Here is a 14,066-nt window from a genome sequence, read left to right as displayed (position 1 = left end):
TGAGTAAGGAAGTTGACTAGCTTTGACCACAAAAGTTGAAACCAATAGAATGTCAATAGAATAGATTGCCAAGATATTGAGAGACGAGCCCATCGCGACACCACTTAAGCTAAACATGTAGACATGTTGTTCTTACCTTTGTTTTTTTGCTCTGCAACCTGTGAAACACAAAAAAACAAAAGCCTTTAAAAAACTATATGTTTGCACATCAACAATATTTCAGACATGTCTGCATTGTTAGAAGGGAGTTAGTCCCTTATATATGTTCCTAGTCCCAATCTGGAGTAATTCAAGAATGTTCTCACAAGATAGATTTGAATGAGACAGTGTAAAAGTAAAGCACAAGGGTGCCATCGTTAATTACAGATGTTTAAGAAATAAGTAAGACCGTTGGAGCAAGGATTGGCGTGATTAATGACATTAATGACCATATGCTGATCACAAGACAGATTATACTCTACTTGTGAGCAGGAGGAAAAACATTTTGCTTTTGAATAGCTGGGCCACATCTTCATATGATATTATATGCAGTTGTAAAAGATAGCATTATGCTACTACTTAGTGATTTTCAGTGCCTTGAGATACATTCTGTTCAAGAGCATCGTCTTCAAGACACCCTCATCACTGAGCTAGCCTGTCCCAGTAATAATTAAATTCAATTTTATTTGTATAGCCCTTAATCACCATAACAGTCTCAAAGGGCTTAACAGGCCAAGTATTTATGACACCCCCCTGACCCAAGCCCCCACACGGGCAAGAAAAACTCCCTTAATCAGCAAGGAAGAAATCTTAGGAAGAAACGCAGAGTGGGGGATTCCTCCTTCCAGGGATGGTCAGGAGTGCAATGGGTGCCACAATTGACATACATAAATACAGGCAAGACAAAATAAAATAGTATATTTTGTTTCATATTTTTCGAGCATACCTTCTGAGAGGTTTCCCTTTTCCTTTTGTCGTCTTTCTTCCTTTTCTTGTCTTCCATGAACTACGACCTCCTGTCCTGTTATCCCTTTCTGAAATTGAAACAAATGATTGGATCTGGTTTAATTACATAGGAAGGCTGTGCACCACCCATCCCTACAGCACATCAAACATGGAACAGGGATGACTAGGGCATGAGGAATCCCAAAATATTAACTCAAATGAAAAAAAGGGCCGTAAAATCGAATGAATCCATCAATTAAAACATAATTTAAAAAAAATCATAATGTGACTGCCATTATATAATATATTTTGGTACACTTCTGTTCCTGAATCTTGGGCTGAATGAATACAACAGAAGGTCTGGTATTGTGTGACTGAAAGACACAGCAGGAGGAAAGAAAATGTCCAGCTGAAGCCAACAGATGAAGATCAAGTTTGAGGTCTAAGACAGCATTGTCTGGAAGCCGAATTCAAAGTCTGAAACATTTAGGAGAATATTATGTATTGACCGTGTTTATCAATAATTGACTGATTTAGTTGATTGCATTATCTGTATATCATGTCTGAGCAATCAGTATGTCATTTTTCTTCCTTCTCTATTTAGCTGGAAGAGAAGTATATTGTAGAGCCAATAGTAGGCTGGTCGGAACGAAGACTGTAAATTGGTGTACATCAACATGTCCTGGCAGTTGATGAAGGCCGTAAACTTGACAAGACAGTTCAGCCTTTGAGGACTAGAGCCAAGACACTTGAAAGGTGTGTGGGTAGAACAAGCATATGGAGTCAGAACAAGCATATGGCGCAATTAACACTGATCCAGCTTATCCCATTCAACTCCTCAAACCAATACTCAACAAGATACTAAAACGAGTAAAACGCGGGTCTGACATTCTTCACAATATGAACACTACTTATTTTTTTACAATTCCATCACCTACACTTCTTTAAATTAACATGCGCCCCTGTGTTGCATCTCATGAGTCACTGTTTGATTGGAGTGAAACCAATTATTGACTGTTTTGTTTGGCTTACAATGAGAATAGAAAAGTATTGAGTTACTTTGAAGAAAACAGTGAAAATCTGCTTTAAAAAAAATTATGTTTCATGCACCTTCATACAGGAATGCCTGGTTGTCCGATGCAACCACATTGTAAACACAGCAGGAACAACTACTACTTTCAATGAGGTGTTTTAATCGAAAGGCTATTGAACACAGGTCTGTGATCCCCAAATCTGATAAGGCATGGGCCAAAATATGCGAGCATTACGTACATGAATGACTCAACGTGCTATAACGTTAATCTAATTATATGCTATGATCCCATAACGAAATCAGAGGGGATTAGCATCCGCTCACCTGTGTATCATGTCATGATGCGTTTAACAGCGACCTCTAGGGTAACCAAATTTGCCTCACTTTTTTTTTTATTACACCGGCCAAACCTTCAAATACTGCAGTAAGCAGGTTACCCATCATTGATATGTTATCGTTATTCCGATATAGACAACCAGTACGAGCTTGCAATGGCTGCGTGACGATGATGGCATCATTATGAAAGGTTGGATGGGCGCTCGCGCAGATCAAGCAGGAGCTGTCGCCTGTCCGTCGACGTGCCCCGAAAAATACCGTTAACGCCCGAAAACACACAAACGACGAGATATGAACCACAACCGCTTCCTACCCGTGCAGGATGCAAAGAGCAACAGGATCCCCAACAGCTGCACCGGTTTAGTTAACTAGCTAGCTCTGCAAATTGGTAACTAGCTTAGCATAACTGACATCTAGACTTAATAGACGGCGAACGAGTCCCCCATTCGTCGCACAAAATTTAAGCAACACCGCGCGGCTGTTGAGCTCGTAAATACACATATTGAAATACGAGTGCAGTTCGTCGCAATCGTGCTGAAAATCCAGCTAGCGTATGTGCAACTGCCCAAATAGCCCCATGTTATTTCAGCTTTAGCTCGCTACGTTAGCAACATTACTGACATTAGCACCGCTGGTCAACAGCATTAGCTTTTCTCTCCTTACGCACTAGCCTTTTAGGTGTGCAACGGCATCCCCATAAAACGGAAATCATGCGTCAGGTCAAGGCAATCCGTGCAATTTACGAGCATAAAACATACATGACACCGCGATGCATCTAAATGGCATGCATGTGTCGTTACTCACCACAGGAATCACATATGAAGATCAGCTAGCGTGCTAGCTAGCTGGCTAAAGTGCTTCAGTGCGATTTTTTTCTTAGCTTTTTGAGGCATTCGTCGCGGCTACAAGATCAGCCACGCCTGAGCAGATACATCAAGTAAGTGGCGGATAGTGAACTAGACTACGTATAAGCTTAATCCTTTTTTGTAAATAAGTACTAGCGTTGTTATAATGTAAACCTAATGTGCAGAAGAATGTAAATTTCAAAGCGCTGTGAAGTCAGTCGGTTGACGATCGGCCATTTTGCTGCTCAGCATGAAGTGTCTCCAATCGGCAGCTCGTAGCAGCTGCGTGGACGCGCTCTGACTGGCTGTCCGCTGTCAGCAGGGATGCAAGAAAGGCGCTATTTTGACCTTCACTAACTTTTTAAGATCGCACTTAAATCAAACGCATTGGTCCATTTGTGCTTTTCCACATGATCCCGTCAGTTGCGTTCAATTATATTTTTCATCAGAATCTCCAAACACATATTTTGCCAGTAGCGATAGCGGCACTACGGAAAGTGTGTTATAAAAATCAAAGCATGGCACCAAAAAAGAGAGGCGCAAAGAAAAGAAAAGTGGAGAATTCTTTGGATTCGGGGACAGAAGGAGAGAAGTCTGCAGCAACAGTTGAGCCCGATACAAAGAGACGGGACGAGGAAAGTCCAATCAAAAGGCAGAGCCATCCGAGTAAAAAATACATCGGTGCGCACGTTGGAATACAAGGTAGGTTCACGGTGACGTCAGTCGTCATAAATAACAGACATTTATTTACAAATTAACATCGCTGTACTGTCATCTACTCTGCCTCTATCTACCGATCTAGGCGGGATATGGAAAGCGGTGGAAAGCTGCGCAGAAATGGGAGGACATAGTTTCGCCCTGTTCCTGGGTTCCCAGCGGTCGTGGAAGAGGCCTGCCCTCGACCAGTCAGCGGCGGGGAAGTTCAAGGAGCTCTGTGCTCAACAGGGGTTCGACCCTGCACACATAATACCGCACGGATCCTACCTCATGAACTGTGGATCTCCTAAAGACGGTTTGTAGAATATGCACACAAAAAATAAGGTATTTTAGTTCACTCTGTATTATTATTTATATATATATATATAATATTATCCTATCATCTTACAATTTCCATTAATATCTACATTGAATGACTTCAGCCTGAATAAGGACAACTGTTATCATCAAGTCATTTGCATAAAAAATTGACATCAAACACCCTATAACCACGATGAGTATAACTGGCCCATGCTGCCTTCTCATCTATCCGTGTGATCCATGGTTCCTCCCAGATGTTTATGAGAAGAGCCGGGCCATGCTGGTGGATGAGCTGGGCCGCTGCAGGGCCCTGGGCCTCAGCCTCTACAACTTCCACCCCGGCTCCTCCCTGGGCACCATCACCACCAACCAGTGTATCCAGAGGATAGCTGGGGCCATTGACCACGCCCACCTCCAGGTTCCTGCTGTGGTCACCGGTAGGCTTCCGTCACTTCATCCTCCGCTATATAATGACGTTTTCCCTCCCAAACTTCACAATCCAGTCAGTGTGGCCAATGCATGCTATTTAAGCCGGTTCTCAACGGAACTCACAAACAGCATCGGCACACAGACATTATACACCCCAACCCACAACACATTTCACTTTGATGATTGATTGAGGAATTATAACACATGTGTATTTGTATTTGAATGTAACACCTAGATTGGCATTTTATAATGACATTAACTCTTCCAATCTAATGATTTAAAAGGCAGTATGAACTAAGCGGTATTGGCGAGTTAGTTCATGTATCAGGACACAACATTACTGCTATGAAGTTGCTGTTTATAAATTGAACAGAGGCGTTAATCCGTTGTGACAAAATGTGGTGATATACAAAAGATACGTGTCATTATTGAGTAGGTGGATATTTTGGGGGCCCAGTTAATTATTTGATCCACCCCTCTAAATGCCTGTTCCCTCATCCTATGACCTTAGTGCTGGAGAACATGTGTGGCCAGGGCCACACGGTGGGGGGTCACTTCTCTGAGCTGAGGAGCATCATAGATCGTGTCCAGGACCAGAGCCGGGTGGGCGTCTGTCTGGACACCTGCCATGCCTTCGCAGCCGGTTCGTCAGTCTAATCCACACGACACCTCCTTAAAACGGGCTCTCTCCCTAGGTTAAGCCCTCTGAATGACCTTTGTGTGTGACAAGCACTGTATTAATAAACTTGCCCTGATGGATCTTTTTGCAGAATAAGTAATGAAATACTTGAGGGGTACAGAAATTTGACATTTTGAAGAAATATATATATATATATATATATATATCCATAAATTTCTGTACCCCTCAAGTATTTCATTACTTATTCTGCAAAAAGATCCATCAGGGCAATCCATCTGGTGCACTGTGAATAAACCACTTTAATTAAATATATATATATGAAGCTTCCAAGTGAAGGCTATAAACTAACTTTGTGTTTGTTAATCTTTTGGAAATTATGAAATCTGTCGGACGTTCCAGGATTCGACCTGGCGGCTGTGGGAGGAGTGTCGGCCATGTTGGACCAGTTTGACACCGAGGTTGGACTGCACTACCTCAGAGCCATCCACCTCAACGACTCCAAAGGTGTACACACACACACACACACACACACACACACACACACACACACACACACACACACACACACACACACACACACACACACACACACACACACACACACACACACACACAGCAATTCCATCCTAAATGTGAGTTCCTGTTGCCATTTATATACTGTATTTACTGTCTATTTATACTCTTTTTTTTTGCATCACCAACCACCTCACTATGTGTGTTTGGCCCAGGTAAGCTAGGCTGTCACCTGGACCGTCATGAAGACATCGGCAAGGGACAGATAGGAATCTCAGCCTTCCGGGACATCGTCAACGAGCCCAGACTGGACAACATCCCCCTGATACTGGAGACCCCCGGCCGGTGAGGAGGCCGTTGGGGACACAAGGGTCATAGGTTGTGGCTGTACCGCAGTTGAAGTGGATACAATGGATGGATTAGTAGCCATGCTATAGTCGCCATTTTCAGCATGCATCAGTAAAGGTTTTTTCCAGGTGTCGATGCACTTTAACCTCTGACCTCTCTCCACAGGCCGGGGTTTGAGTTTGCCGAACAGATCGAACTGCTCTACTCTCTCATTGAACGCAAATAGAAGAAGAGCCCAGATATGGTTGTTGTCATGGGGACCATAAAGTGTAGATGACCTCACAGGCGAAGGTGTTTATCATTTCAGGACAGGTGATGAAAGTTCCCTAAAAATAAGTGTTTATGATTGTTAATAAATATATATTTTTGCAAACCTAATCTGAAATTACAGAAAAAGTTTAATTAATTATTTGTATTGATATTTGCTAAACAACCACTTGGGGGCAGTAGATGAGCAGTAATGTGCATTTCCAGGCTCCCAGAGAGATTCTATTTTATTAACACCAGTGTTAATATCAATTGAAATGTTAGACTTTTGTTGGTGGGACCTGTAATGTTGTTTCCAAGATAATTCACTGACATTTGTTTATTCACATCTGTTGAATACCAGCTAATTGTTTCAGCTGTTGACTCCTGTGAAGACTTAACTACACACACACACACACACACACACACACACACACACACACACACACACACACACACACACACACACACACACACACACACACACACACACACACACACACACACGCACATACATTAACACACACACACGCACATACATTAACACACGCACATACATTAACACACACACATGCACATACATTAACACACACACACACACACACACATACATTAACACACACCAAAACCACACTAGAGGATGTATCACATTCAACGTCATGCCTGCATGAGGTTGAATTTGAATATAGAATGCCGTAGAAACCTATGTGTTGAGTATGTAACTGGCAGTAATAGACTACTGGCCCTGTAATTCCCTGTAATTAAAAGTGTGTTAGTGAAGTGAGGAGTGAAGAGTAATAGCCTCATGCTGTGCCATTAATTTCCCTCTTGAACCATCTAAAGTCCTCAACAAAAAGGTGGTTCATGGTTGTTTTAGAGAGAGGTTGATAGGAGAGTCTCTGACTTGCTCACTCCAAAGATCCTAATACAATATTGATTTCACAGCATCATGTCAGCACCGAGAAAAGATCTAGTGGCTGACTGGATTCCCTTTTTCTAGATCTCCTGGTCTTCAGTCAAAACAATACAAAGTCCTAATAACAAGACAAAACCGTGTTTATCTCCAATTGCCTGCTTGGATTATGATTGCAAACAGAGCTAGCAAATATTAAAAACATTTAGAGTAAGACATGTAATTATTGTGTCAAACATACATTAGCTTGTGGCAAAAGCCCCTTCAATGGTCACTAATAACGTCATGGATGGATATAAATAAATTCATAGAGAATGTTACAAAAAAACACATCTTTCAGTTGGGTAGTTGAACAGAGACAGGAAGTTGAGGTGCCTGGCCCCAGAAAGTCTCTGCTCTCTGGCCCCTCCTACAGGAAATGCCTGTGGGCTCTGTAAAGATGCAACAAGCACTCTGAGCACTGCAGACCGGTGCTTAATGATTTATGAACTTTGGGGGGGTTTTGCGTAAATTTAGAAGAGCTCTATTCAGGTGATGTGATTAAGTTAATGTTGTAAACACATTCTCGCTCAAGGATTCTGCAGGTTAATAATGGGTTGGAAAATGTATTGGTACAAATGTTTAATGTGATAAATGTTAGGGTTTTTGCTCTTGAAACTTTTGTCACAGCAGATAAACCAGTAAACTAACAACAATCATATACAACAAATGATGAATATACAATAAAGTCATTAAGAGTTTCAAGCTTCCAAATTTCATGCTTGGGAATTACAGCAGAGAAACGAAATGGGTCATATAGATTTGAAGGAACTCTCCCAACACTGATCGGTTTCTTCAGAATAGTTGTATTTATTTTATTCTCTCTGTGGTTTCGTGGATTCTACGGAGAACAGTCTGGCCATTACAGTGTCTGGACGGAGGCTCGGGTTTCCACAAGGACGCCATACCATAGACTGTGCACCAAATATAAAGAACACATTCATCACAGGCAAAGAGCTGCATTTGGCTTGTCATGTCATCTGAGTATAAATCACATTGTTGAGTTCTTGGATGTGCATCGTTAGAGCACAATACAGTGCACCGCGCTGTTTTGTTTTTCATTCTTTATTCCCTTGCCAGTCTCTTGTGGGTTTTTGGGGGAGGCAATTATATAATCCAATATTCCTGAGAAACTAGTCCAAGTCAAAGACTAGTTTATATCCTTGTGTTTTAGTTTATGTATTAACTTCTATAATAGGGTCTTAAGGGCGGTATTGTTTTACAGTATATCAGTATAATGGCTTTGGGGATTCAAATGAGGTTCTGCAGCTATTCGTGTGCTGCCCTGCTTGTTTACATTGTTTTTTAAATCCATCCTTAAGTAGGTCACTGGTGGCTGCTTTGATATAAACCCTCATAGCCTGAGATGGACATACCAAACTCATTCTCTGTTGTCCCTAACACACTCAGATTTTCTCTATTACTCTGTCTCTCTATCTCTGCCTCTCCCAGTCTCTCTGTGTTAAAGATCATTATTTCTGTATGGCAGTTTCACCGGAGTATGGTTAATTTATGGTTAATCATGATTGCTCCTGTGAATTACAAGCGCTTGTATCATGAGTGTGTGGGAATAAAGCTCAAAGACAGCCAGACAGGGGACAGACAAGATAAGCCTTGCTTTAGTTATACTCCTCCCAATAAATGAAAATGACTGCCAAGAGAAAGAGAGATAGAGAGGGAGTGTGTGAAAGAGAGAGAGTGAGCGAACAAGGGTGTGTGTGTGTGTGTGTGAGAGAGAGAGAGAGAAAAAGAGAGAGAGAGGGGGGGGGGATTTCAAAAAGAAGGAAAGAAATAACTATTTTGGCTCCTCTGTTTCAATATGTCTTAAGTCTTTGGCACACACACACACACACACACACACACACATGCTTATGCTATTAAAACAGGCGCGCACATACAATGACACGTGGAGGTAATGGTGTACTATGTGACACCAGGATGACTCCTAGAAGGGATGGATGCAGTCTTCCAGTGGGGTAGTTTTAGTGATGTCATGTCGTTGTGTATTATTCTATTTTTAGGCCACTGATCACAACATTGAACTTCTTAGAGCTTGTTGACTCGGAAAATGACTCATACTGCGTCAACAAGGGGGGGAATGGCTGTCATGGAACAGTAAAACAAAGACGGGAATGTGAAAGAGGCAATCAGTTCTATGAGCATTGTTTGCTAAAAGTTCATTGTTGGAGAATGTCTTTAGAGTAATTCAAAACTAAAGAAATGAAGAACCCAAATCTTTGCTCTTTGTCAAATACTAAATAGTGATTCTATCGTTATTTCAAGATGAGACATCTCCTTACAATGTGGGGGAAAACAAGTGAGACTGGATATACTGTATATTTAGCCAGCCTTTAATGTTTGGATATCGTGTATTCTGGCCTATTGTGTGCTCAGCCTATAGTAAACAGTAGTGCTGTGAGTGGTCAAGACTATAAACAGACGCTATTAAAAGCAAATCAGTCAGTATGAAAAACGGCTCAGGTCTTAAAACAATAGCAAAGAAAGTCCCCCTTTTTGCCATGCAGGCAAAGGGTCTGGATCTAGATTCGGCTATAAAACTACAGATAGTCTATATAGGGAGACCTGCTACCGTACTCCCCCTTTGCTTTGCACTTTTCTATGTCTAATTTGTTCCATTTGTGTAACCCCCTCTTCACACACACACACACACACACACACACACACACACACACACACACACACACACACACACACACACACACACACACACACACACACACACACAGTCCTCCCTACTTTGCTCTTGGCCCAGGGTAAAAAACGCTACCCGCTTTTGGCTGGGCTGAAGGCCACAAGGAGACAGGCAATCAAAATAGTAGAGATACATGGAAATAGAGAGAGAATGAAAGAGAGAGAGAGAGAGAGAAAAAGAGAGAGTGTGAGTGTTGGTCAGAGAGAGGGGAAGAAGGAATGAGGGAATGCGCTGCGAGACTGAGGAGAGTGAGAGAAAGAAAGAGACGACGACAGAATGAGGAATGAATCAGAGAGAGAGGGAGAGAGGGAGAAATAACGACATGAAGAAAAAAACAAGGATGGAAATCTTCTATGTAGAAAAATATGTTTTGTTTTGCCGTTGCGGCGATTTTACTTTTTTTTTGTTCTCTAGTCTCTTTGCAGTTTTCATACATTTCCACACTCTTTGTTGACCTTCAAAAGACCAGAACTCCTCCAGACCTAAACAAACTCCTCACCCAGGGTGATGACACCATGTTGTTTGAATGGCTATTATTATCATCTTTGACTTAAGCCCTGGCATCGCTCTAAATTCCATCTCTTCACAGGGTAAACAAATGAATATGTGCAATCTTGTGGACGCTTTTATGCAGCGCGTCATGAGCACCATGAGCACATCTATGGATGGACAAGTATGGATGGCTCCAGTGGGAATCAAACCTGTAACCCTGGTGTCGTTGCTAACCAGGTAAGATCTAGGACCGCGTCTCTTTCTGTGACCTTGCTCACCTTCTCTGCCGCAGCTCTCTGAGCCTTTGAAGAAAGAACAAACATTGCAATGCGACCTGTGACCCTCCAGAGGAACGAGGTTCATGAATTTGACTCGCGTGCTGAAACAGACTCAAGGGTCAGATATGGTAGGTAACGACCGCCTCTCCGCCACCACCACCACCACCACAGAAAAACACGGGCCGCTAACTACCGGCCTTTGCAGATCGCTAGAAACCATTGGTGTGTGCCAAAAACACTGCCAGTTAAAACGCCTCGCCTCCACTGCGTTCTAAAAGGGGAGCTCTGCTCTTTAGACTGGCTCCTCTAAAGAGCAAGTGGCCACACGCTGAGCTATTTTGACGCACTCACACAGCAGAGGCCGGCGTCACAAACACACAAACAGACACACACACACACACCGTACACACACACACACACCACACACACACACACACTGCCATTTAGATGCCAGTGTGGCCACCATGTTTAACACTCGGATGGATAGATGCACACACGCACACATGCATGTGCATGCGCTCACACATACACACACAAGAGATGGACAGAGGCATATATGGATGCATACACACACACACACCTTTGGGCTTAGTTTGTCGCCCACTTGTTGAGCAATATGAGCAGACATGGATGTCTGTGGATGCATGTAGTGCATGTGCTGCGGTTGTGCATGACTGCTGTGTGTAGTGCACATTGGTCTGGCCCACTGCAGGCACGGTAGAGGTGAGGGTTTGACCGTGTGCACAGCTTTAGGTGGACGTCAGGCCAGACACTGAAACAGCACAAACCAGAGGTTAGGTCTTCCAGGTCAGTTGTCCCCACAAAGACAATAGGTCACACGCACACGCACACATGCACGCATGCACACACACACTCACACACTCACACACACACACACACACACACACAGAAACATATAAACAGACACAGGAATTTGTACTACAAACTACACTGATACACATGAATATACTCTTTTCTCACACACACACACACACACACACACACACACACACACACACACACACACAGAAACACACTCACACTCACACACTCTCACACACACACACACACACACACACACACACACACACACAAACAATCACACACAACCTGACCCCTATGGTAGGGGTCTTGGACAACACCAGCTATTGGCTGAAACTAAGTACACACACGTTAGTGTTTGTGTAAGCCTCTCGGTTCTGTTGTCACATTCTGAGTTCCTCGGCTTACAGGAGAATCATGCTCACACACATGCTAGCACACACACACACACACACACACAGCCATACTATAAAGACACACATAGAACAGCATTACACACACACACACACGCCAGACGCATGCATACACGCATGCATACACGCATGCATACACACTCACACAGCCATACTATAAAGACACACGCAGATCAGCACTACCCCCCCACACACACACACACACACACCACTGTTCTCATGTACAAGGAAACACACACAATCACACCTACACATACACCACCAACATCTTTCAAAAGAAAAATGAAAGAGGGACAGGCACACACTGAAAATGTCTCTCTCTCTCTCACACACACACACACACACACACACACACACACACACACACACACACACTGAGAGTCTCTGTTAGGATCCCTTGTTCGTGGGCTCCCAGGCCTCTCTGCCCACTGCAGGAGCCGGTCCCATGAGAGAGAACATGAAAGAGTAGGGATGTTCCATGGCTTCAGAACCACCCGGAGAGGAGGATCTGGATATACATTCAAACTGACTCAGGTATGTGGCGCAAGGACGAGGTTTTCCCCTGCTGGTGTGTGTGTGTTTGTGTGAATGTATGTGTGGGTTTCAAATGTGTCAGTCAAGAGTCATGTCGCTACTTCCATCAAATGTTTTACCGCACGCCCCCGTATTCATGTAATATGTGTTTGTGTGTGTGTGTGTGTGTGTGTGTGCACAGTGTGTGCGCACACAAAGACTGATAGGCCCGAGAGACATTTGCACGCGTGTCTATACATCTCTGGCGGTGTCAGTTGAGGTTCCTGTGTGCATGTGCACGTGTGTGTGTGTGTGTGTGTGTGTGTGGGTGTGCACATCCACTGGTCGGCGTTGTGTGTTTCCTGTTTCAGCGTCTCGCGGACATACAGCCCCCCCGTCTCACAATAGCCCATTGTCCTGTCCCCACGACACGCTTCCTGACGGCTCAGAATTCACGGAAACATAACCTCACAAACACCACCGACCACACCTCTGTAGACCTCCAGAACCACCGGCACCTCCTCTATCCCCCCCAGCAGCTCCCAGACCAAGACCCCTGGAGGAACCCATGTCCACCAGGGCGGCCGTTGCTGTCAGGAAGCTAATCAGTGTTGCGCCACCTCTGTCTTCATCCACCCTGGGAGAAATAAAGAGCCTGACGTGTGTGTGCGTGTGTGTGTGTGTGTGTGTGTGTGTGTGTGTGTGTGTGTGTATTTGTGAGCATAGTGCAAGTGGGAGTGTGTGTTTAAGTGTTCCTGAGCAACAGTGCATGTAGGTGTGAGCCTGTTTGTGAGCATAGGGCATGTGCATGTGTGCATTTGAGTTTGCGACCATAGCGCATGTGAGCGTGTTTGTTTAAGGGTTTTTACGGGAACAGTGCATGCACGCGTGCTCAAGTGTTTGAGAGCAAAGCACATGTGTTAATGTAGTTGACTGTGTTTTAATGTTTAGGAACATGGCATGCATGACTTCACGTGTGTTGATGATGAGCAAAGTGCATGCATGTGTGCGTTGGCATGTTACTGTGAATGACGCATTGAGGGGGTCAAAGGTGAGTATGCATGGCATGTGTGCAGTTCCATGGGTGTGTGTCTGTGTGGGAAATCTTTAAGCAACACATAAGTACACAAATGTTTTTCTTTCAGAGATTAAAATTCTTATAATTGCGATCTTACCTATGCTGCAAGTCTTTTTTCTGTATCTCTTGCAGGAGAAAACAAGAACAACTGCAACAGCTTAAACCTTGCATGACCTTCTGCAGGTCATGGAGGATATAAACGACCTTATCTTCTCAAAATATGGATTGGAGTTACATAACTCCCCCAGCCTATTCACAGAATAACCTTAATGGAGTGAGGAAATAGCCCGACTATTTAATCTGCTCTGGTAAGTGATAACAAACATGATACTGAATGGCTCAGCGGGAGCAGGTCAGATAAGGACGTCATGAAACTACTTCCCTGAGAGAGGATTTTCAATGCAATTCAATTGTACTTGTATAGCCCTTAATCACAGTTACAGTCTCAAAGGGCTTGACAGGCCATATATTTAT

General features: G+C 43.5%; 2 protein-coding genes and 1 long non-coding RNA gene across 3 annotated transcripts in view; 1 reads left to right on the top strand and 2 right to left on the bottom strand.

Moving 5' to 3' along the window:
- The window catches only part of tnrc6ba (trinucleotide repeat containing adaptor 6Ba), a gene marked incomplete at its 5' end in the record, with an annotated part of 11,780 nt that extends 11,687 nt beyond the window's left edge, over nt 1-93 (bottom strand). Inside the window, 1 exon segment of the mRNA XM_084485568.1 lies at nt 90-93. Coding sequence (XP_084341694.1) covers nt 90-93 — 4 coding nt within the window.
- A 43-nt stretch (nt 94-136) lies between these two features.
- LOC311366511 lies at nt 137-3,433 on the bottom strand. The gene is made up of 3 exons (XR_014639563.1): nt 3,098-3,433; nt 926-1,013; nt 137-158 (listed from the first exon to the last, which is right to left on the bottom strand). It is a non-coding gene; the product is annotated as an uncharacterized lncRNA (long non-coding RNA).
- Nucleotides 3,434-3,438: 5 nt separating this feature from the next.
- Nucleotides 3,439-7,823, top strand: LOC311366509 (uncharacterized protein). Its single transcript, XM_084485297.1, has 7 exons — nt 3,439-3,840; nt 3,941-4,150; nt 4,410-4,592; nt 5,096-5,227; nt 5,624-5,728; nt 5,953-6,082; nt 6,251-7,823. Exons 1-7 carry the CDS (start codon nt 3,549-3,551, stop codon nt 6,309-6,311), a joined length of 1,113 nt encoding a protein of 370 aa, XP_084341423.1. The 5' UTR covers nt 3,439-3,548; the 3' UTR covers nt 6,312-7,823.
- The last annotated feature ends 6,243 nt before the right edge of the window (nt 7,824-14,066 follow it).

The sequence above is a fragment of the Micromesistius poutassou genome (genome assembly GCF_964030765.1).
Source record: "Micromesistius poutassou genome assembly, chromosome: 21".
Taxonomy (NCBI): Eukaryota; Metazoa; Chordata; class Actinopteri; order Gadiformes; family Gadidae; genus Micromesistius; species Micromesistius poutassou.
Note: the sequence above shows the minus strand (reverse complement) of the source record. Positions and strands in the feature narration are given on the sequence as shown.